This window comes from Balaenoptera ricei, chromosome 4 (assembly GCF_028023285.1).
Source record: "Balaenoptera ricei isolate mBalRic1 chromosome 4, mBalRic1.hap2, whole genome shotgun sequence".
Classification (NCBI taxonomy): domain Eukaryota; kingdom Metazoa; phylum Chordata; class Mammalia; order Artiodactyla; family Balaenopteridae; genus Balaenoptera; species Balaenoptera ricei.
Window position 1 is genome coordinate 77,547,013 of NC_082642.1, and position 21,345 is coordinate 77,568,357.

Consider the following 21,345-nt stretch of genomic DNA (forward strand, 5'->3'; position numbering starts at 1 on the left):
CTTAATGTTTTTGCTTATTGATGTTCTGCTCCAAGATTTAAAGAAAGGGCACAATGCAAACTATCCAATAAGTAAGTATACAATAAGTAACTTATCCAAGAAGTTCTGTATACAAGCTTCTAATTTTTATTTGTATGATTCAAGCTAACATTTCAGAGTAAGCCTTGCAGTTGGCCAAGGAGAAAACTGGAAAACCTTTTTTCACAAAAAAAAAAAAAAAAAATTAACTGTTTACTTTTAAGGAGAGGGTAAAATTTACACATTTTAAAATACTCAAATCTGAAGTATACATTTTAATGAGTTCTGGCAAATGGATACATCCATGTAACCCATACCCTTTTCAAGATATAGAACATTTCCATTTATAGAAAGTACATTCATGTCCCTTCACAGTGAACCCTTGTTCCTAACCCCAAGGCAACCACTGTTATGATTTTTCAGTAGAGACCAGTTTTATCTGTTCAAAAGCCTCATATAATGCAATCATACAGTATATACTCTTTCGTGTCTAGCTTCTTTCCCTCAGGATAATGCTTTTGAGATTCGTCCATGTTGTGTGCACCAGCAGTTCATTCATTTTTATTGCTGGGTTGTATCCCATCACATGGATAGTCAGTTTGTCCACTCTCCTGCTGATAGACATTCAGATTTTTTTTTTTTCCAGTTTGGGCTGTTAAGAATAAAATTGCTATGAACATTTATGTAAAGGTCTTTGTGTGGACATATATTTGCATTTCTCTTGGATAAATACCTAGGAGTGGTATTGCTGAGTCAAAGCAGAGGTGTATATTTAACTTGTAAGAAACTGCCGAACCTTTTCCAAATTGGTTATATCAAAAGGTTTTAAGATTAGAGGCTGCTCTCTTTAGCAATCCTCAGAGCCAGTTCTTTATTAGTGTTAATTGCATGTGCAGGACTTTAAGAAAATACCTAAATTAAGAAGAAGAAATATTAATTTAAATTTAGATTCTAAAACTTAAGAAAGCTCTTTTTTTTTTCCCTGCCGTTAAGTATTGAGAATATGTTGACTCTGACCAAACGCAAAGTCTGAAAGTCTAATACAGGGCAGCAAATAAAGCAGTTTTCAAACAACAGTTTATTACATACAGCCAAACTTCCTCCCAAATGGCTGTACCAGTTTGGATTCCCATCAGCATTATAGAAATGATTCCCCATATGGAGGCTCTTTTTCATACTAAACATTAACTTCTTCAGCCTTTCATTCAGAAGCAAACAGCCATGAATGCTTAGCTGGCATTACACCATCTAGGAACATTAAAACTATCCTTGCTAACCACATAAACCCACAATGGCAGTGTGCATGCAACTGCACACACCCAGTGATGACCCTAATTACACACCTCAGAGATACTGAGGGTTTGGTTACAGACCACTGCAATAAAGTGAAGATTGCAATAAAGCTAGTCACATGAATTTTTTAGTTTCCTCATGCATATAAAAGTTATGTTTACACTACACTGTAGCCTATTAAGTGTGCAATAGCATTATGTCTAAAAAAATGTACATGCTTTAAAAAAAATCCTGCTAACATTTTAACCATTATCTGAGCCTTCAGTGAGTCATAATCTTTCTCAAAAGTAACAAAGATCACTGATCACAGATCAGCATAACAAATATAATATAATGAAAAAGTTTGAAATATTGTGAGAATTACCAAAATGGGACACACAGACATGAAGCGAGCAAATGTTGCTGGAAAAAATGGCGCCAATAGACTTGCTCGACACAGGGTTGCCACAAACCTTCAATTTGTAAAAAAAATACAAATATCTGTGAAGTGCAATAAAGCTGACTGCAATAAAAAGAGGTATGCCTGTATATCTTTTTGCAGCTTACAGAACTCTAGGGAGAAGCAGACTGTAAAATCTTAGAAACTTTATACATTTGGATCTATTATATAAACAAACTACACAGCTCTTATAATTCCTACATTCCATGCACTGACCTTTATCATTTGACCAAGATCAAGTATCTACTAAAGGACTGTATTTTCTTTATGTTTAACAACAGATTCTGAAATAACTGAGTACTGTACTAGGTAACTCCCCTTAGAAAAGAGCTGATTATGTCAGAAGTAATGGCAATGGGAGATGAATGTTTCCCCCATCTTCTCCCTAAGAAACTACCATTACAGGTATTAAAAAAATAAAAATAGGGCTTCCCTGGTGGCGCAGTGGTTGAGAATCTGCCTGCCAATGCAGGGGACACGGGTTCGAGCCCTGGTCTGGGAAGATCCCACGTGCCGCGGAGCAACTAGGCCCGTGAGCCACAACTACTGAGCCTGCGCATCTGGAGCTTGTGCTCTGCAACAAGAGAGGCCGTGAGAGTGAGAGGCCCGCGTACCACAATGAAGAGTGGCCCCCGCTTGCCACAACTAGCGAAAGCCCTCGCACAGAAACGAAGACCCAACACACCCAAAAATAAATTAATTAATTAATTAATTTTAAAAAATAATAATAATAAAAAATAAAAATAATAAAAAAGCTTTTCTTAGCACTTCTAGGTGGCAGAGTAGGAGGACTACTCCTACTCTGTAGGAGCTCACCTCCCCTCACTAACACATCAAAAATACATCTACATATGGAGCAATTCTCACTGAAAACAAACTGGAGACTGGCAGAAAGACTCATACAACCACAGCTGTAAGAAAGATCCACATGGAGCAGGGTAGAAGGGAAGAGAAGGCATCAGGTTGGGACTGCACCCCTGGGAGGGAACACAAGAAAGGAAGGGGGATTACATGGGCTTGGAGATCTGCTCTGGGGACTGAGTGGTTTGAATCACATAATGGACATCCCAGCCCTGGGATCCGACATAGGGAAGACAAGTCCCCTTAGCTGGTTTGAAAACTCCTGGGAACAAGGTGGGAGGAAGCAGACTGAAATTGCCCAGGATTCTGGCTGGTTTCCTATGACTGCCCCAATGACCACACCAGCCCAAGCTGGCCACTCTTGCTCTGTGGTACAGCTCCACACTAGGCAAGAGCTGCCCCAGCTGATGGGAGAGTACAGTTGTGGGGGATGGAGCCAGCTCAGACCCACCACAGCATCCGAATGGGGCAAGGGCAGTTATTACTGGTGCTCATGGAGAAGGCAGATCCAGAGCAGTCTGAACTCTGACTGATGTGACAGGACCACCCTAGCACACACCCCGGCCAGCATCAGATGCCCACGCTGGCCCCTCTTGCTCTAGCACTGCTCCCCTCTGGGGCAGAGTTACCAATGCTGGAGGGGAGAAGGAAAGCACACACTTAGAGAAAACAGAACCAGCTCAGACCTAACCCTCAGGGCTTCTGCTCCAGCAATTTGGGATCAGACCCCACACCCAATAGAGTGGTGAGGGTCACTGAGCATAGGGGAAGTCCTGCCTCACACCTAGCTCTGGCTTCAGCCTCTCTATCTCCAGCCCCACCACCTACCAAGGTGCTAGCTACCAGCACACCCTGAGGAAAGATGTGACTTGGTCCCATGTCAGATCCAACTCTCCCACCAAAGCCACTGGGCACATGCAGTGCCCAGTGTAAGGATGCTCCCACACAAGGACACCCCTTCAAGACCAGGATAGATAACTGTTTCACCTAATTTCATAAAGACAGAATAAGTTAAGCAGAATAAAACAGAGGAATTTGTTTCAAATGAACAAACAAGGAAAAAACCCTGAAAAAACAACTAACGAAACATAAATAATTTACCAGATAAACAGTTCAAAGCATTATAATAAGAATGCTAACTGAACTAGGGAGAAGAATAAATGAACACAGTGGGAATATTAACAAGGAACTAGAAATAAAAAAAGAACCAGTCAGAACTGAAGAATACAATAACTGAAATGAAAAACACACTAGAAGGAATTATCAGCAGACTAGGTGATACAGAAGAGCACATAAGTGATCAGGAAGATAGAATAATGAAAATCACGCAATCAGAACAGCAAAAATAAAAACAAATTTTTAAAATAAGAATAGATTAAGAGACCTCTGGAACAACATCAAGCATAACAATATTCGCATTATAGAAGTCCCAGAAGGAGGAGAGAGAGAAAGGGGTCAAAAATGTATTTGATAAAATTATGGCTGAAAACTTCCCAAACCTGAGGAAGGAAACAGATATCCAGGTACAAGAAGCAAAGAGTCCCAAACAAGACGAACCCAAGGAGACCTAGACCAAGACATACTGTAATTAAAATGGCAGAAGTTAAAGACAGAATTCTAAAGGCAGCAAGAGAAAAACAAAGTCACATATAAGAGAATCCCCGTAAGACTATCAGCTGATTTTTCTGCAAAAATTCTGTAGGCCAGAAGGGAGTAGCATGACATATTTAAAATGCTGAAAGGGAAAAACCTACAACCTAGGATACTCTACCCAGCAAGATTATCATTCATAATTGAAGGAGAGATAAAGAACTTCTCAGATAAGCAAAAACTAAGAGTTGGTCAATACTAAACTGATACTAAAAGAAATGTTAAAGGGTTTTCTCTAAGTGGAAAAGAAAAGGCTACAACAAGAAGTATGAAGCTATAGAAAAGGAAAAATCCCACTAGTAAAGGCAAATATACAGTGAAGGCTATGGATCAACCACTTAAATAAGCTGGTACAAATATTAGAAGACAAAAAAATTATAAAAATATAACTACAATATATGGTAAAGGGATAAACATGAACATATAAAATGTGACATCAAAAACACAAAACATGAGGGGAATTAAAAAAATGTAGATCTTTTAGAATGTGTTTGCACTTAATGACTAACACTTTAAAAAATATATATATAGTTATAGGTCAACATACATAAACTCCATGGTAACCTCAAATAAAAATTCTACAATAGATACACAAAAACTAAAAAGAAAGAAGCACATGCACACCACTCAATAAAATCATCAAACCACAAGGGATGAAAATAAAAGGAAAAGAAAAAGAACAGAGAAGAACTACAACAACAGAACAAGTAGCAAAATGGCAATAAGTACATACTTATCAATAGTCACTTTCAATGTCAATGGACTAAATGCTCCAATCAAAGGACACAGGGTGGCTAATTGGATAAAAAAAACATGGCATCTTCTGCTGCTTACAGGAGATTCACTTCAGAGCTAAAAACACACACAGACTGAAAGTGAGAGGGTTTTAAAAGATATTTCATATAAATGGAAACAAGATAGCTGGGCTATCAATACTCATATTAGACAAAATAAGACTTTAAAACAAAGTCTAGGGCTTCCCTAGTGACACAGTGGTTAAGAATCCGTCTGCCAATGCAGGGCACACGGGTCCAAGCCCTGACCTGGGAAGATCCCACATGCCACAGAGCAACTAAGCCCATGCGCCACAACTACTGAGCCTGCGCTCCAGAGCCCATGAGCCACAACTCCTGAAGCCCGGGCACCTAGAGCCCATGCTCTGCAACAAGAGAAGCCACCGCAATGAGAAGCCTGCGCATCGCAACGAAGAGTAGCCCCCGGTCACTACAACTAGAGAAAGCCCGCATGTAGCAACAAAGACCCAAAGCAGCCAATAAATAAATAAATAAAAATTAAAATAAAAAATAATAATAAAATAAAAGCTACCCCCAAAGGCTAGTGTAACCTGAGTGAGCTACACAAATGAGATAAGACAGTCTTCCTACTGCCTTCACTGCACATAGTGAAGCCCCTACACAATGCAAAATAATGTGGGCATTATGATTGGGTTTTAAAATTATTTCTGTTAAGTGAATATTAAAATTATATTAAAATGTGGCTTTTAAAACAAACGGCTTGAGCAGAAACAAGTATAAAACCCTCTATATAATATGAACCCAAAGCTAAATACATAATTCTTTTTAATAATACTTTTGACATATTTAGCATTGTTTTGGATCTTCTAACACAGAAACATGAAGTGGAAATAAAAAGTCAAACTACAGTAAACAAAGGGCCAGAGGGAGTTACTACTATTCAGTGATGACATGATTGTCAGTCATTACATGACAAATATTTACCAGGTACCTATGTGTTAAACACACACACACACACACTCACACACAAACACACACGAGAAAACTGTAGAAGTATTAGACTTTATAGTTCTATAAAAGAGCAGGTTAAAAAAGTAAATATCCCCAAATAAGTATCTTATACTCCAGCAATAACTAGGGAAAAGATTTAGTAAGGAAAAAAAAAAGATTACATTCACAATAGCAACAACAACAACAACAAAAACACACAAGTTGCCAAGGAATAACCTTAATAAGGAATGAAAGAATCTATATGAAAAGAACAAAAAACTTCAAATACAAAATATTTGAACAAGACATATTTCTAAAAGGAAAAAAAATTTCAAATCTTAAAATGTCAATTCTTCCCAGATTAAGTTATAGTCTTAATAGAATTCTATTCAAAATTACAGTAAATTTGTGGGAATGAAGGGGATTAACAGAATAATTATAAAATTTATTTGAAAGAATTAAAAAGGCTAGAAGAGTTAAGAAAATGTTTTTGAACAAAATGATTGATGGAAAAAGGGAATTTCTCCTAGAAGATATTTAAAGATGTTATGTAGCGATAATAATCCAAACTATGTGGAACTGTTACAAAAATAAAGAGAAGAATAAAAAGGAAGACCCAGAAACAGACTATAAATTCTAAACTAACTTCATATATAAAGAAGGAGGCATCATCAATTAACAAAGGAATATTTAATAAATGCTCCTGAAAAAATTTAGAGTCTCATATCACAGACAAAAACATATAGAGATTTAAAATCAAACATTAAATAAAAATAAAGCCATTAAAATACTAGAAAAAACCTGATGATTATCTACTTGTTCTTTATTTGAAGAAGGGTATAAAAGCAATAGAAAAAAAATCACAAAATAAAAGACCTAAAGATTTGTCTGCACAAAATCTTAAAACCTTTATATGGGGGCTTCTCTGGTGGCGCAGTGGTTGAGAATCTGCCTGCCAGTGCAGGGAACACAGGTTCGAGCCCTGGTCCAGGAAGATCCCATATGCCGCAGAGCAACTAAGCCCGTGCACCACAACTACTGAGCCTGTGCGTCTGGAGCCTGTGCTCCGCAACAAGAGAGGCCGTGATAGTGAGAGGCCCGCGCACCGCGATGAAGAGTGGCCCCCACTCGCCACAACTGGAGAAAGCCCTCACACAGAAACAAAGACCCAACACAGCCAAAAATAAAAATAATAAATAAATAAATAATTTAAAAAAAAAAACCTTTATATGTTGGGACTTCCCTGGTGGCACAGTGGTTAAGAATCTGCCTGCCAATGCAGGGGACAAGGGTTCGATCCTTGGTCTGGGAAGATCCCACATGCCATGGAGCAACTAAGCCCATGTGCCACAACTACTGAGCCTGCATGCCATAGCTACTGAAGCTCGCATGCCTAGAGCCCGTGCTCCGCAACACGAGAAGCCACTGCAATGAGAAGCCCGCGCACCGCAATGAAGAGTAGCCCCAACTCACCGCAACGAGAGAGCCCGCGCGCAGCAACAATGACCCAATGCAGCCAAAAATATTAATTAAAAAAAAAACCTTTATATGTTAAAAGTCATCAAAAGCAAAATTATGAAATAAGGAAAGCGGCGTGGGGATGGGGGTGGTGGTGTGATGAATTGGGAGATTGGGATTGACATATATACACTAATATGTATGAAATAGATAACTAATGAGAACCTGCTGTATAAAAAAATAAATAAAATTCAAAAAAATTATAAAATAAATAGCAAACTGGAAAGTAAAAAATACTTGCTTAAACTTAACAAAGACTTAATATATTTGACATAGAAAAAACCTACACAAAAATATATTGGTCCCAAAGTACACATGAACAAGTCACAAAGCAAAAATTCAAACAGCAAATAAACTTATTAAAAAATCATTCTAGGGCTTCCCTGGTGGCGCAGTGGTTGAGAATCTGCCTGCCAATGCAGGGGACACTGGTTCGAGCCCTGGTCTGGGAAGATCCCACATGCCGCAGAGCAACTGGGCCCGTGAGCCACAATTGCTGAGCCTGCGTGTCTGGAGCCTGTGCTCCGCAACAAGAGAGGCCGCGATAGTGAGAGGCCCGCGCACCGCGATGAAGAGTGGCCCCCGCTTGCCGCAACTGGAGAAAGCCCTCGCACAGAAACAAAGACCCAACACACCCAAAAATAAATAAAGAAATAAATTTTTAAAAAAATCATTCTAGTTCACTAGTAATTAAAAAACTTTTTTAAAGTGGCATACTATGCCACTTTCATCAAACAAGCAAAAATTAAAATAATATCACCAAAGACGGCTAACAACATCGCAGGTACTGTGCCATGCACTTAACGCGCATTACTTCAAAACTCTGTCATTTCTCCCATTTGACATATAAGGAAACAGATGATCACAAACGCTGATAAAGAGATCTGGTGAAATCAAGAACCCCCCCTACACTCTGTTGACAGGCCACTAAAATGGTATAAGTTTCCCAGAAGGCAATCTGATCAAAATGTATTTTAAAACTTAGTACTCATATTCTTTGATCTAATAATAACATTTTCTAGAACTCTATCCTTAAAAAAAAGTCTGAAGTGTATGAAATGTGTGCAAAGATTTCTGAACAAAGATAGTCCTTGCATTTAAAAAAAAAATAACACTGAGAAACTGGAAACAATCTGTATGACCAACATTAGGGCAATATTTAAATAAATTACGGTATAACCACACAGTAAAAAATTATAAATACATTAAATTATTGTTTGTGAAGATGTTTTATAATATATGGAATTAATATAATTAACAAAGCCCGCACGCAGCAACAAAGACCCAATGCAGCCAAAAATAAATAAATAAATAAATAAATTTTTAAAAAAGAAAAAAAGAATAAAGCTGCTATAAACATTCACTTACATATTTTGTGTGACCATAAGTTTTCATTTCTCCAGGGGTGGGATTACTGGGTTGTAGAGTAAGTATACATTTAACTTTATATGTAACTGCCAACCATTTTCCAAATTGGCTGTACCATTTTACATTCCCACCTACAGTGTGTAAGAGATCCGGACCCTCCTCATTCTTATCATGACCTGGTATTATCATTTTTTAAGCTGCTCTAATAGGTATGCAATTTCCCTGATGATTACTGATGTTGAGCATATTTTCATGTGCTTATTTTCCATCTGTGTATCTTCTTTGGTAAGGCATCCATTCAATTTTTTTTTTTTTGCCCATTTTTAACTTGGGTTGTTTGTTTTTTATTTTTCGTTGAGTTTGAGAGTTCTTTATGTATTCTGGATAGAAGTCCTTTGTCAGATATGTGACTCGTATTTTTCCCCCAGTCAGTTAGTTGTCTTTTCATTCTCTAACAGTATCTTTTGCAGAGCTAACATCTTTAATTTTGACGAAATCTAATTTATCAAATTTTTCTTTCATGAATCATACTTTTGGTGTCGACCTAAGAACTCTGTTCAACCAAGGTTTTACATTTAGGTCCATGATCTACTTTTGAGTTAATTCTTGTATATATGGGGTGAGGTATAGGTCAAGGTTCATTCTTTGAATATAGATGCCCAATTGTCCCAGCAACTTTTGTTGAAATTGCCTTTATACTTTTTTCCACTGAACTGCCTTCACACCTTTGTCAAAAATCAACTGGCCATATTTGTGTGAGACTATTTCTGGATTCTCTATTCTGTTCCATTGATCTATGCGTCTATCCTTTCGCCAATACCACACTGTCTTGATTACTTTGCTTTGTAGAAATTCTTTTTTGCCTATTATAGTACCTTTTAGCCAAACATAAACTTTAAAATCGGCTGGTTGATTTCTACCCCAAAAAGAACTTAATAGACTTATGACTGGAGTTGTGTTTAATTTATAGCTCAATTTGGGGAGAACTAATATCTTAATATTGACTCTTCCAAACCTTAAACACAGGCCATGTATTATTTTTATAAACAGAGTTTTTAAAGCCTTTATGAAATATCACATAATATTCGTTCCCCTCTCATTTCTTCTGTTTCTTTTTTAGATTATACCATAAAGCCACAGAAAATGATGAACATGATCTTTCTTTTTAAAATCTGGTTTAGTTTTCCCAAGGCACCGAGGGAGAAAATGCTCATGCCACTCCTGAAGGGAAAAACCAGGTTTGAATAGTGGAATTTTCCTCCTCATCTCTGCGCCATATGTCAAGGTCTAAATCCCATTTCACAGCCTGAGAGATTTTTTCTCCTTTGTGAGCAAAGCTTCTTTTGGTTGCCAGAGGGAAAAATAATGCAACGGAAACAAAATGGAATGAAAAGTAGAGGGATACGGGTGGGGGAGTTCACGAGGCCCATCCTTCTAGTCTACGTCCTGCACCAGACCTTCCTCGACAGTGGGGGAGAAAAAGAGAGGAAAGAATAACTCTATAAAAACTGTGAATCAGTATGCTGTATACCTGAAACTAATATAATATTGTAAATCAACTATACCTAGATAAAAAAAATTTTTTTAAACAAACAAATAAGAAAGTAACTATGGGAGGCAATGGTTATGTTAGTTACTTTGATGGTTGTAATCATTTCACAATGTATACGTATATCAAAATATCACATTGTACACCTTAAATATACAATTTTTATTTGCCAAAAATAAACAAATAAACTCAATTTTTTAATGGAAAACAAAAGAGGGAGAGAGAGAGAGAAGGGAGCCACAGAGGAGGGAAGGAGCCAGTGATATGGAGAAGGGAAGGGCCTGTAAAACGAGTGGACACAGGACATTTTAAACACAGTGATGCCTCCAGCTCCATTTTTCAAAGTGTCTGTGTTTCCAGACCATAAACACCTCCTCTCCCATCCTCAGAAAATTCTCCTAAACCCTCTAAGCTTCTATGTACATGAGTTTTGAGATACTGAGGAAAAGAGTTGAGTTTCACAACTGAATCACCAGGTGCACAAGCAAGGCAGCAAATGTGGAGGACAGAGAAGCAGAGAGGCTAGGAGACCACAAGGAGAGAGGCCCTTGAGATGAGGAACTGGGGAGTGACGGCTGACTGCCTAAAATTCCCTCCTGAAGCCTGCAGCTTACCACCTGCCTCCTTGTCAGACTGTAAGCTCCAGGAGGACCTTCCATTCCTCCAAGTCCCCAGTACACCTGAGGAGCGGTGCAGGGCACTGGGGCTACGGCAGTGGAGGTGGCCTGGCTCTGGCCTTCACAGGGCCTATGGCCACCGGCAGGGGTCACGGCTGCTCCTTCACACCCCAGCCCCAGCACCTGGCCCAGTGCCCAGCTCTGGAGGTCCTCACTAAATGTGGTTAGTCTTAAATAGGGGGTTTGAATAAGGAGAATCAGGCAGACAGATCTCTTTCCCCTGGGTGACTGAATTAATTCTAGCTTCCTTAGGTAGAGAAAAAGAAAAGGGCTAAAATGAATTTAAACTGATCTGATAACAGATTAAAAAAATAGACATACAAACTAAAACCTGGTTGGAGAGGACCTGGGATAAGATAAATGGACAAAGAAATCCAGAATTAACGCTTCTAAGCCAGGGGAGACCAACGTGCTCAAACATTTTGGGCACCTGTAGTTTGTCCACCTGTATATACTTTGTACTTGAATCTCCCTCACAGTAAAGTCCTCTAAATCTAGGAATTCTTCCATACCAAATAAAAGAGCACATTGCTGTTGTTACCTTGCTGTTATATTCTAATTGGGAGTTATAACTTTATTAGGTTTTTTTTCCCTCAGACTCTGGTGCTTCGTACAAGAAGTGCCAAATAGGCAGCACTCCCCAAAATGTCTTCCTTAACAAAAGCTTATTCTTGTTTAAGTGTTGCACGTTTATCACCTTTGCATGTTTAAAGACTACAAAGTAAATCCTCAAATTTTAAATGACAGCTTTCCTTTGGAAGAAAGTGATTATTAATAAATGAACATTTCAAGCGGCTAGTAAAATACTTATACTCAGGGAACCAATGCTTTTCGCTTCCATCAGGTTTTTCGAAAGATTTTTAAAACTCACTAATAACACGTCTATCATTTACTGGTTTATATTCCATTCTGCAATGGAATTCTCTATGACAACCCATAGGTCTTGAAAACAGCCAATCCTGACTTCTAATTCTGACCTTTCCACCTGGTATGACGTTGGGCAAGTTTCCTAACCTGTTTAAGCCTCAAATTTCTACTCCATAAAAATGGACTGTACTTCTGATTAAATTTAATTAAATCAACAGTATATATATATATATATATATATATATATATATATATATATATATAGCACAATATGTGACACTTAACAGGCAGAAAATAAATGGTAGCTATGAAAACACCATTTTTAATATTATTTCCATGTCCTCTAGCTTCTCCAGCTTCTTTCCCCCAGAAAAGGATCTATGTATATGAAGAAAGAAGAACGGTAAGACACCATAGATCTGCCTTCTGGCTTGAGGTCATTCTTGATTTCAAGGCAAAGCTTCTCAGTTGTCCAGGGGAGAGGATCACTGACCAGGGAGGCATGAGCGAAGAGTAGAATAGGTGAGACAACTAGCACAGGAAAAGCAATGCAGGCACCAAAGGGGGCCGTTCCTCACCCCACCCCCTCTCCACCTACCTAAATCCTCTCCTTCCATTCGGATCCAGCTCAAGTCACACATCTAGTATGAAGCTTTATTGAATCACTGAGGCTCACAAAAACTTCAGCCTCCAAACTCATAGCACTATCTGGATTAGCAACCAATCAGGGACCACCTTGTGGCTTTTTTGCCCTGACTCTTGATGTTAACTATCAGATTGTGCCTCAGACTCTCCTCCAGGCCAGAGGCTTTCAGGCCTCCTCCCCAAACCCCTTAGATCCTTTATCTGCTGGGTGTCGCAGGCGCCGCTGGGTTACTCAGCCAGCGTTCAACTCAGGCCCGCAGATACCCCATCTAACGCTCTCCCCTCAACAGCTCGTGGGCTGTAGGCCTGGCACAGTGCCTTGTTCATGGATGGCACTCTGTAAAAATCTGTTCATTGACCAGTTGATATCTTGATGTAGTTGTGGTGCCTAAGCACCTAGGTGGCCACATAAGGGTGGTGGGCCTTGGAATATACCCCAAAGAAAGAAGCAGAACACTGAAAACAAGGCAAGCTTCTGTTTTGCCCGGAGTAAGCCCTTAAAACTGCCCCAGTATTTCATACCCTTACTAATTCTAAAGGTTGACAGCATACGGTCAGTGCCTTCCAAGTTACCACATTTGTCTGGAGGTGTTGCACAGCCTAAAGCCCTCTCCTCCGAGGATTTCCTCCCCCACTCCAAGACCAAGCCAATTTCTGAGCCCACAGCTGACATGATCAGAAATGCCTAAGCTTCCTTTCAGCTGGACCAATCAGATTCTCCAGAAAGTGAAGTTGTTCAGAGAGACCCAGTCTCTAGATCTGGAAGGGGACAGTGGCTGGGGATGGCCACATGGGGTTCATACCCATTGATCAATGCATAGAGAGTTAATCTGCAAAGATGAGCAGAAGAATGGTCCAGACACCAGAGGGAAGCAGAGACTAGGCGACAGCAGGGAGCAAACAGCGGCCTCAGGTCCTGATGGCGCACTTTGCTGATGAGGCCCAGTGGAGCTTCCTGCTCTGAGGTTCTGTGAGATTCCTCCACAACCTAGAGAGCATGGACTACGGAGTAGCAGTGATCAGGAGTGCAGACTCTGGAGCCAAATGTGACTCAAATCCTGGCCCTGCCACTACTAGTAGAGTGCTACGAAACAAACTATTTTGTCCTTTGCTGATATGAATTAAATACACTCATCTTTAATAATATCAATGTGTTAAATTCCAAAATCTCTTAAGGTTATTATCATCATTATTGCCTGCTAGTAAGAAATAAGTGCTTGAATTCAGTAAGCCTATGATAATGACATAGTCTTCCTTTCCAAACTCATTAAAATCAACCAATTCCCATCTCTCACAGTAAACAGAAAAAGAACCTATACCTGTTTGGGAAAAGCTAGTCCACGGTGCTAGTCTACGCTCAGAGGCTCTCTGGCTGGGCCATACTCTAACACCTAAGGAGAAGCAGACGTGACAACAGTCTCACCCTTCAGGAAAAATTCCAAGATGAGCAGGACCATCTCCATTTTGATCCCCAAGGATTTCAACTATTCTGGCAGAGATTTTTAAATTATCTATACTGAGTGTAATTCAGCAGAAATTTTGGGCTACTTGAAGCATTTTTTAAAATAGGGAACACAGATGAGCCTTTGTAGCACAAATATAGGCCCTTGGCCACAGCAGGCCAAGGGAGGCCCTGGTGGGGGTCCAGGCATCCAATGACTGTGTCCAACACCCCCGGCTCCCTGACACAAGAGATCCCTGTGCTTAGTTTGTTGCTGGATAACAGGTGGAAGGAAGCATTTTTTAGCTCTCTTAAAAATGAACTACAGGGCTTCCCTGGTGGCACAGTGGTTAAGAATCCCCCTGCCAATGCAGGGGACACGGGTTCGAGCCCTGGTCCGGGAAGATTCCACATGCCGCGGAGCAACTAAGCCTGTGCGCCACAACTACTGAGCCTGCGCTCTAGAGCTCGTAAGCCACAACTACTGAGCCCGCGTGCCACAACTACTGAAGCCCACGCGCCTAGAGCTCGTGCTCTCCAACGAAAGAAGCCACCACAATGAGAAGCCTGCACACCACAACGAACAGCAGCCCCTGCTCACCACAACTAGAGAAAGCCCGCGTGCAGCAACGAAGACCCAATGCAGCCAAAAATAAATACATAAAATAAATTTATTTTTAAAAAAATGAACCACAGTTATTTAACATTCAAGGTCACCTGGCAAAACACAGAGAAAACATTTGAGACCCAGTTTACTAGAATAGTTTGCAAAGGTCCTAGTACAGCAAACACAGTAGCTTACCTGAAACAACACTGTGATGAAGGAAGGCTGTGTGGATAAAGCACATTTTCTCTGTGAAATATACACAAGGTAAAAAGTCATTCTGCTTCCTCCCTGGAACCCAGAATGTTAGAAAGAAGCTCACTCCCACCCTAATAACAAGAAAAAGCCAAATAAACTACAAAAGTATAACCTGTCTTAAACCCCATACAAGTAAATAAGAAGAAATCATCTAAAAGTTTTAAATGAATTGTGAAAGGCTGAGTGAGCCAGGATGCAAGGGGTATTCACAGCCACCTGCAGCTCTTCTCCCTGGATTGGGGACCAGGTAGGAGACCAGAGAGAGCTTCCATGGAGGGCAGACCTGGAGGAGGGGAGGTGCCCAGGAAAGCGCATTTCTCCCTACAGACAAAAGCCTTCATCTCCTGGGGGGAGAGCAGCCAACCCTCTAACTGGACTCCAGGGCACAGGTGAAGGCCCACTGCAGCTTGGAGAAGAGTAAAACAGAACAAACAAAACCCTCCTCCTGAAGGAGGCATAGAAGACTCCCAAAGATTCTGATTCAAATCATTTTAAAGCACTTGCAAACACAGCCTAGAGTCAGTGCTTCGTGTGAATCTATTGTCCCTACAGTGATGATAAAATGTAGAGCAGAAGCCCCCCTGCACACAATGGCTTCCCCATCTCCAAAGTGCACTGTGTGAGAGGCACCTTCTGAGGTGGCCTTGAATTACTCTCTCTAGGCCAGCTGCAAAGAAAGAAGCAAGGAAAGCAGCTGATTCCCAGCAGAGAACAGATTATTGCACACTCCCTCAAGGCAGCCACTAGCTGCCTTGTAACTAGTAACTCCACTAGTAACTCCACTTGCTACTCAGTGCAGCTCTCCATGAAGTCAGGGGCTGCTGCAGGGTTAGAGACCCCCCTCAGTGAGACCCCCAAACAGAGCATCTGAAGAGTGCCTTCTGGTCCTAAGCCTGCCATTCATTAACCTCTTGAAACCTTAAAAGATGAACCTCCTAAGTCTCAATTCCTTCACTGTAAGATGGGGGTGATAATGTATACCCCATCTACTTCACAGGTTTGTGAGATTACACAGGAGGAGACAGAATGCTGTAAAGCACACAAATGCCAGGGGTCATTAGAAATTCTTTGAGGGCAGAAACTACAACAAATTCATGTTTGTATCTTGCATGGAGCTGACTATGGAAAGAGGGAGGGAGCAAGGTGGACAAGAAAATACCATAGTCTGGGCCCCACAGGCAGCCTGGTGTCAGCCAAGGTATATTGCCTACCAGATCTTTGAGAAGATCCTACATCCACAGAAATAGGAGAGACCTTGCTGGGAAAAGTGGACAGCTACACGTAAAAGAATGAAATTAGAACACTCCGTAACACCATACACAAAAATAAATTCAAATTGGATTAAAGACCTAAATGTAAGACCGGACGCTATAATACTCTTAGAGGAAAACATAGGAAGAACACTCTTTGACATGAATCACAGCAAGATCTTTTTTGACCTACCTCCTAGAGTAATGGAAATAAAAACAAAAATAAACAAATGGGACCTAATTAAACTTAAAAGATTTTGCACAGCAAAGGAAACCATAAACAAGATGAAAAGACAACCCTCAGAATGGGAGAAAATATTTGCAAACAAATCAACGGACCAAGGATTAACATCCAAAATATACAAACAGCCCATGCAGCTCAATATCAAAAAAACAAACAACCCAATCAAAAAATGGGCAGAAGACCTAAATACACATTTCTCCAAAGAAGACATAGAGATGGCCAAGAGGCACATGAAAAGATGCTCAACATCACTAATTATTAGAGAAATGCAAATCAAAACTACAATGAGTTATCACCTCACACCGGTTAGAATGGGCATCATCGGAAAATCTACGAACAATAAATGCTGGAGAGGGTGTAGAGAAAAAGGAACCCTCTTACACTGTTGGTGGGAATGTAAACTGGTGTAGCCACTATGGAGAACTGTATGGTCCTTAAAAACCTAAAAATAGAACTACCATATGACCCAGCAGTCCCACTACTGGGCATATACCCAGAGGAAACCATAATTCAAAAAGACACATGCGGGGCTTCCCTGGTGGCGCAGTGGTTAAGAGTCCGCCTGCCAATGCAGGGGACACGGGTTCGAGCCCTGGTCTGGGTGGATCCCACATGCTGCGGAGCAACTAGGCCCATGTGCCGCAACTGCTGAGCCTGCGCTCTGAAGCTCATGAGCCACAACTACTGAAGCCCGTGCACCTGGAGCCTGTGTCCACAGTGAGAGGGGCCGCTGAGGTGAGGGGGGGCCGCTGCGGTGAGAGGCCTGTGTACTGCGGGGAGGAGTGGCCCCCGCTCTCCACAACTAGAGAAAAGCCCACGTACAGCAACAAAGATCCAACGCAGCCAAAAATAAATAAATAAAATAAGTAAATTTATTTTTTAAAAAAAAGAAATGTGCAAAAAAAAAAAAAAAAAAGGCACATGCACCCCAATGTTCATTGCAGCACTATTTACAATAGCCAGGTTATGGAAGCAACCTAAATGCCCATTGACAAACGAATGGATAAAGAAGATGTGGTACATATATGCAATGGAATATTACTCAGCCATAAAAAGGAACAAAACTGGGTCATTTGTAGAGACGTGGATGGACCTAGAGACTGCCATACAGAGTGAAGTAAGTCAGAAAAAGGAAAACAAATATCGTATATTCAAGCATATATGTGGAATCTAGAAAAATGGTACAGATGAACCGGTTTGCAAGGCAGAAATAGAGATACAGATGTAGAGAACAAACGTATGGACACCAAGCGGGGAAAGGGGGGAGATGAATTGGGAGATTGGGATTGACATATATACACTAATATGTATAAAATAGATAACTAATGAGAACCTGCTGTACAGCACAGGGAACTCTACGTCACTTCTCTGTACAGTAGAAACTAACATAACATTGTAAAACAACTATACCCCAATTAAAAAAAAAAGAAGAAACAGGAGAGAACTTACTAATCATCCAAGTCTACCTCCTCGTTTAACAGATGGGAAGCTTCACAGACCAATAACACATTCACAGGTTAGATGGTGTTTTCACCCACATTATCTTACAAGCAGACTGAGCTGGGTGGGGAAGGATTATTAAAATTCCCAATTTCCAGCCTGAGGTGGAATGACTTGTCCAGAGCAGAATTCAAATTGAGATGGTCACATACCCAGTCCACTGCTCTTTCCTGCACCACAGTTTCTTGCACATGTTGGTATTTAGCGCAATCATTTCCGCATTCAATATATTTCAAACTCCAAGTTCTGCTTTATTTTATCCTATCTTCAGCAGTATTTCACATTCGGCCTTCCCTGGTAGGATTATACTGACGTTTTGTCTTAAAGAAAAACCAGTTCAGCGGCCACATTTGGCACCAGAAACATTTTTTAAAACTGAATGAGCCTCCCCATACAAATCATCTTCACAAAATATATCACATGTGTATCATTCCAGATGTACATCATTATTGCACTAAACACACTGAACCAGTGTGCTCAAAGAGCAGTCACAGCTCACTAATTGAAGCAATATTTATCATATAAATACCAAAAAGGCATTTTTAACAAATGCGTGGAACACTGAGATAAAAACTTCCTGATTTCATCAATAAAAACTGATTTGCATTCACAGAAGGGTCTCAGAGTGAAATAAGCAACAGAGGAAATTATCGGGATAAATCTAGTCATCTAAATCCAAAGGATCTGAACCTGAATGTGTTTTTTTATTTGAGGAGGTCCAGGGAAGGGGTGGGGGAGAAAATGTGGGGGAGAAAGAAGGAATTACCTTGCCACTGTCTCAATGTTCTCTTACTGTATAGGGCCTGTCCTTCCACAACCCTTATTTCAGGAGGAATGCACGCATGTTTTGCTCCCCATTGTAAACTCATGGAAGAGGATTAGAATTGCTCAGTCTCGTGGGGCTGGCAGAGGTTTCTCGGTGGGGTTCACCGGGGGCGGATCGACACCTCCAGGCCGTACTTCTACAGAACAGGCCAGGGAGCTGGACTGCGCCCCGGCCCTCTACTGTGACCTGCATCATCCCAGCACGCTGTCTCGTGAAGGACCCTCCAGTGGCTTGGCAGCGATTTCTGCTGGAAAGCACCGGCCTTCGTTCCTCCCGTTCCCTCTCCTTTCTCAGTATCGGGTCAATCACTACACAACTGGCCACCCCTGCCCGCGGTCAGCAGCGGGTAACAGATCCTAACAGCCAGCTAGCCCCGGGGTTAGCGCTCAACAGACCCGGCAATTGCCTGGTGAAGGCTCCTGCCCCATGGCCTGCTCCGGCTCCGCCAGACGCGGGGGACGTCCAAGGCCGCGAGCGCAGCGCCTCAGGGACGCCTGTTACAGAGCAGCACCGGAGGCAGCGAGGCCCACACGCTGGGCAGGGGCCCCTCGGCCATCCCAGGGCTGCGACGGAGGGCGGGGTGGGGGGAGACCAGGTCCCAGACAACGCCCCCACCCTCCATTAATAAAACGCAGAATTAAGCGTCATTTACCGACACAAGCGATCACTCTGGTCAGTCGCCGGGTGAACTCCTGAGGGGCCATTTCTTCTTTTAACCAAAACTGCATTTCGCCGAAAAACCACTCGGCATAAACAAAACAAAGCAACACAAAACGGTTTCTACTGATGCTATGGATGACTTTTTAAAGGCATCTCTTCGCGAGGATGCTCGGCCCTCACACTCTTCCTCACTCTCCTCAGGCACAAAACGAGAGTCACTCCCAGCCAAGGCCAACTCTCCAGGGCCGCGCGGTTAGAGGACGCCAGCCACGCCCCGGAGGGGGTTATTTTAAAGATTAGGTGGAGCGGCTTTTCCAATTTGACGACTGGCTTTACGAGAGAGGGAAGCTGCAGTTCCGGAGAGGAGAAAAGCAAGTCGCCCCAATCTCGCTGTAACCGCGCTTCTGGCGTCGCGGGCCGAGGGGGCGCATGGGTTTCTGGATTTGTGGTCAGATATCCTGCGCTGCCTCCCGGGAGGGTCGCGTCGGGATGAAGGATGCTCTGTCAGCGCGCAGGGGGCACGCGGAGTCAGCGGGTGCGGAAGGCAGAGGAGCTGAGGTGTCCAGGGATCAGCCGTGCAGCCTACCCCGCGTCGCCGCGGGCCCTTGCGCTTCCCGCCTCCGCGCCCACCTTTCCCCTCCCGGGGGCGGTGCCCAAGGCTCCCGGAGAGGCGCGCAGGCGCCCGAGCACCGCCCCTTTTCGGGTGGGGCAGGTGCGCCCATTCCCCTAAGAATGGGGGCGATTCAAGATCTGTCCTCCAATTGTGGGAGAGGAGACAGCGAGTTTGGTGCGCCCGCCAGCACCGGGGTTCTGAACGCCAGACGCTCGGTTCCCTGGCTCGTCTCTCCTCCTTCCCCGCCAGGTATCTGCGGAGAAGCCGAGGCGAGAAAGTGACTGGCAGGGAGCTCTGCGGCCGCCCCGCTGGGGCTCTGGAAGGAGGGCTGTTTGAGGCCCAGCTGCCCGTCCCATCCAGACTCCGGGCTTGGGGGAGGGGCGGTGGCTGGCGTTTGTTTCCCCCTGTTAGGGGTTGTCTCATTCAGTTATCAGCGTCCACTGGACACACCCGCATTTGGGGCCGGGAGCGCGGGCCGTGCACCGACCTGGCTCCGCACGCGTGTGCGTACGTGTGTCTCCACTGTGTGGGCCTTTTCCTTTGTGCAGCTCCTCCCGTGCGCCCCCGCTCCGTCTGCCAACTGTCAGGCGCGCCAGTGCGCCCTCCTGGAAAGGCTCTGACGCAGCGCCATTGCGGAGAGCGTCTGACCCGCAACTACCCAGTGGTAGACGCTGTCCCGGGGCTTCCTTAGGTGGCTCCAGATACTACCTGACAGGCGGACTAACCGAATTCAGTAGAGCTCCACGTGAAAAGCCTGAGCAACGAGAATCTAGTCAGGTTGTCCCCCAGTCCATTCCTAAAAGGGGGGACCCTGTCGCGAGAGTGCCAGGACCACCCACAGGTTCTGAGCCAATTCCCGGAAGCTCAGCTTTCCTCTTTGGCATGTAAAAAGCCAAACACCAAACAAACACCTTGGATTCAATTTCTAGTAATAGCCACTCATCCCAGGGGTTTAGGGACGTTTTTAAATGCTCTCTGCTAACAGTTGTGGGCTGTGGTTAAGAGATGATGTTAGTCCACCTGCTACGTGAAATTTGTGCAGAGGTTCTTCTCTCCTGTGATGTTTGGGCTCTTTGCACTCTGCCTGCACAAGTAGAGCAACCATTTTCATAGCAACCTCCTGCGAGAAATTCAGAAAGGGGTTAAAGACCCAAAGGAGTAAAACAGCTTTGGGTTGTGTTTCCACGGTAGTTTCTGGCTCTTCAAGGGTCACAAGTATTTTTGAGAAACCAAATGAGGTGTTTTCTGTTGGTAGTAGTCAGTACCTGGTGACCAGTCAGAGCCAACTGTGAACTGGCCCCTAGAAACCAGCATATTGC

At 42.6% G+C, this 21,345-nt stretch overlaps 1 protein-coding gene across 1 annotated transcript in view; it reads right to left on the bottom strand.

Moving 5' to 3' along the window:
- The window catches only part of MCF2L2 (MCF.2 cell line derived transforming sequence-like 2), a 237,771-nt gene extending 218,245 nt beyond the window's left edge, over positions 1-19,526 (bottom strand). Inside the window, exon 1 of the mRNA XM_059920599.1 lies at positions 19,406-19,526. Coding sequence (XP_059776582.1) covers positions 19,406-19,481 — 76 coding nt within the window. The 5' untranslated portion in view covers positions 19,482-19,526. The remainder of the gene's footprint in view (positions 1-19,405) is intronic.
- Between the last annotated feature and the right edge of the window lie 1,819 nt (positions 19,527-21,345).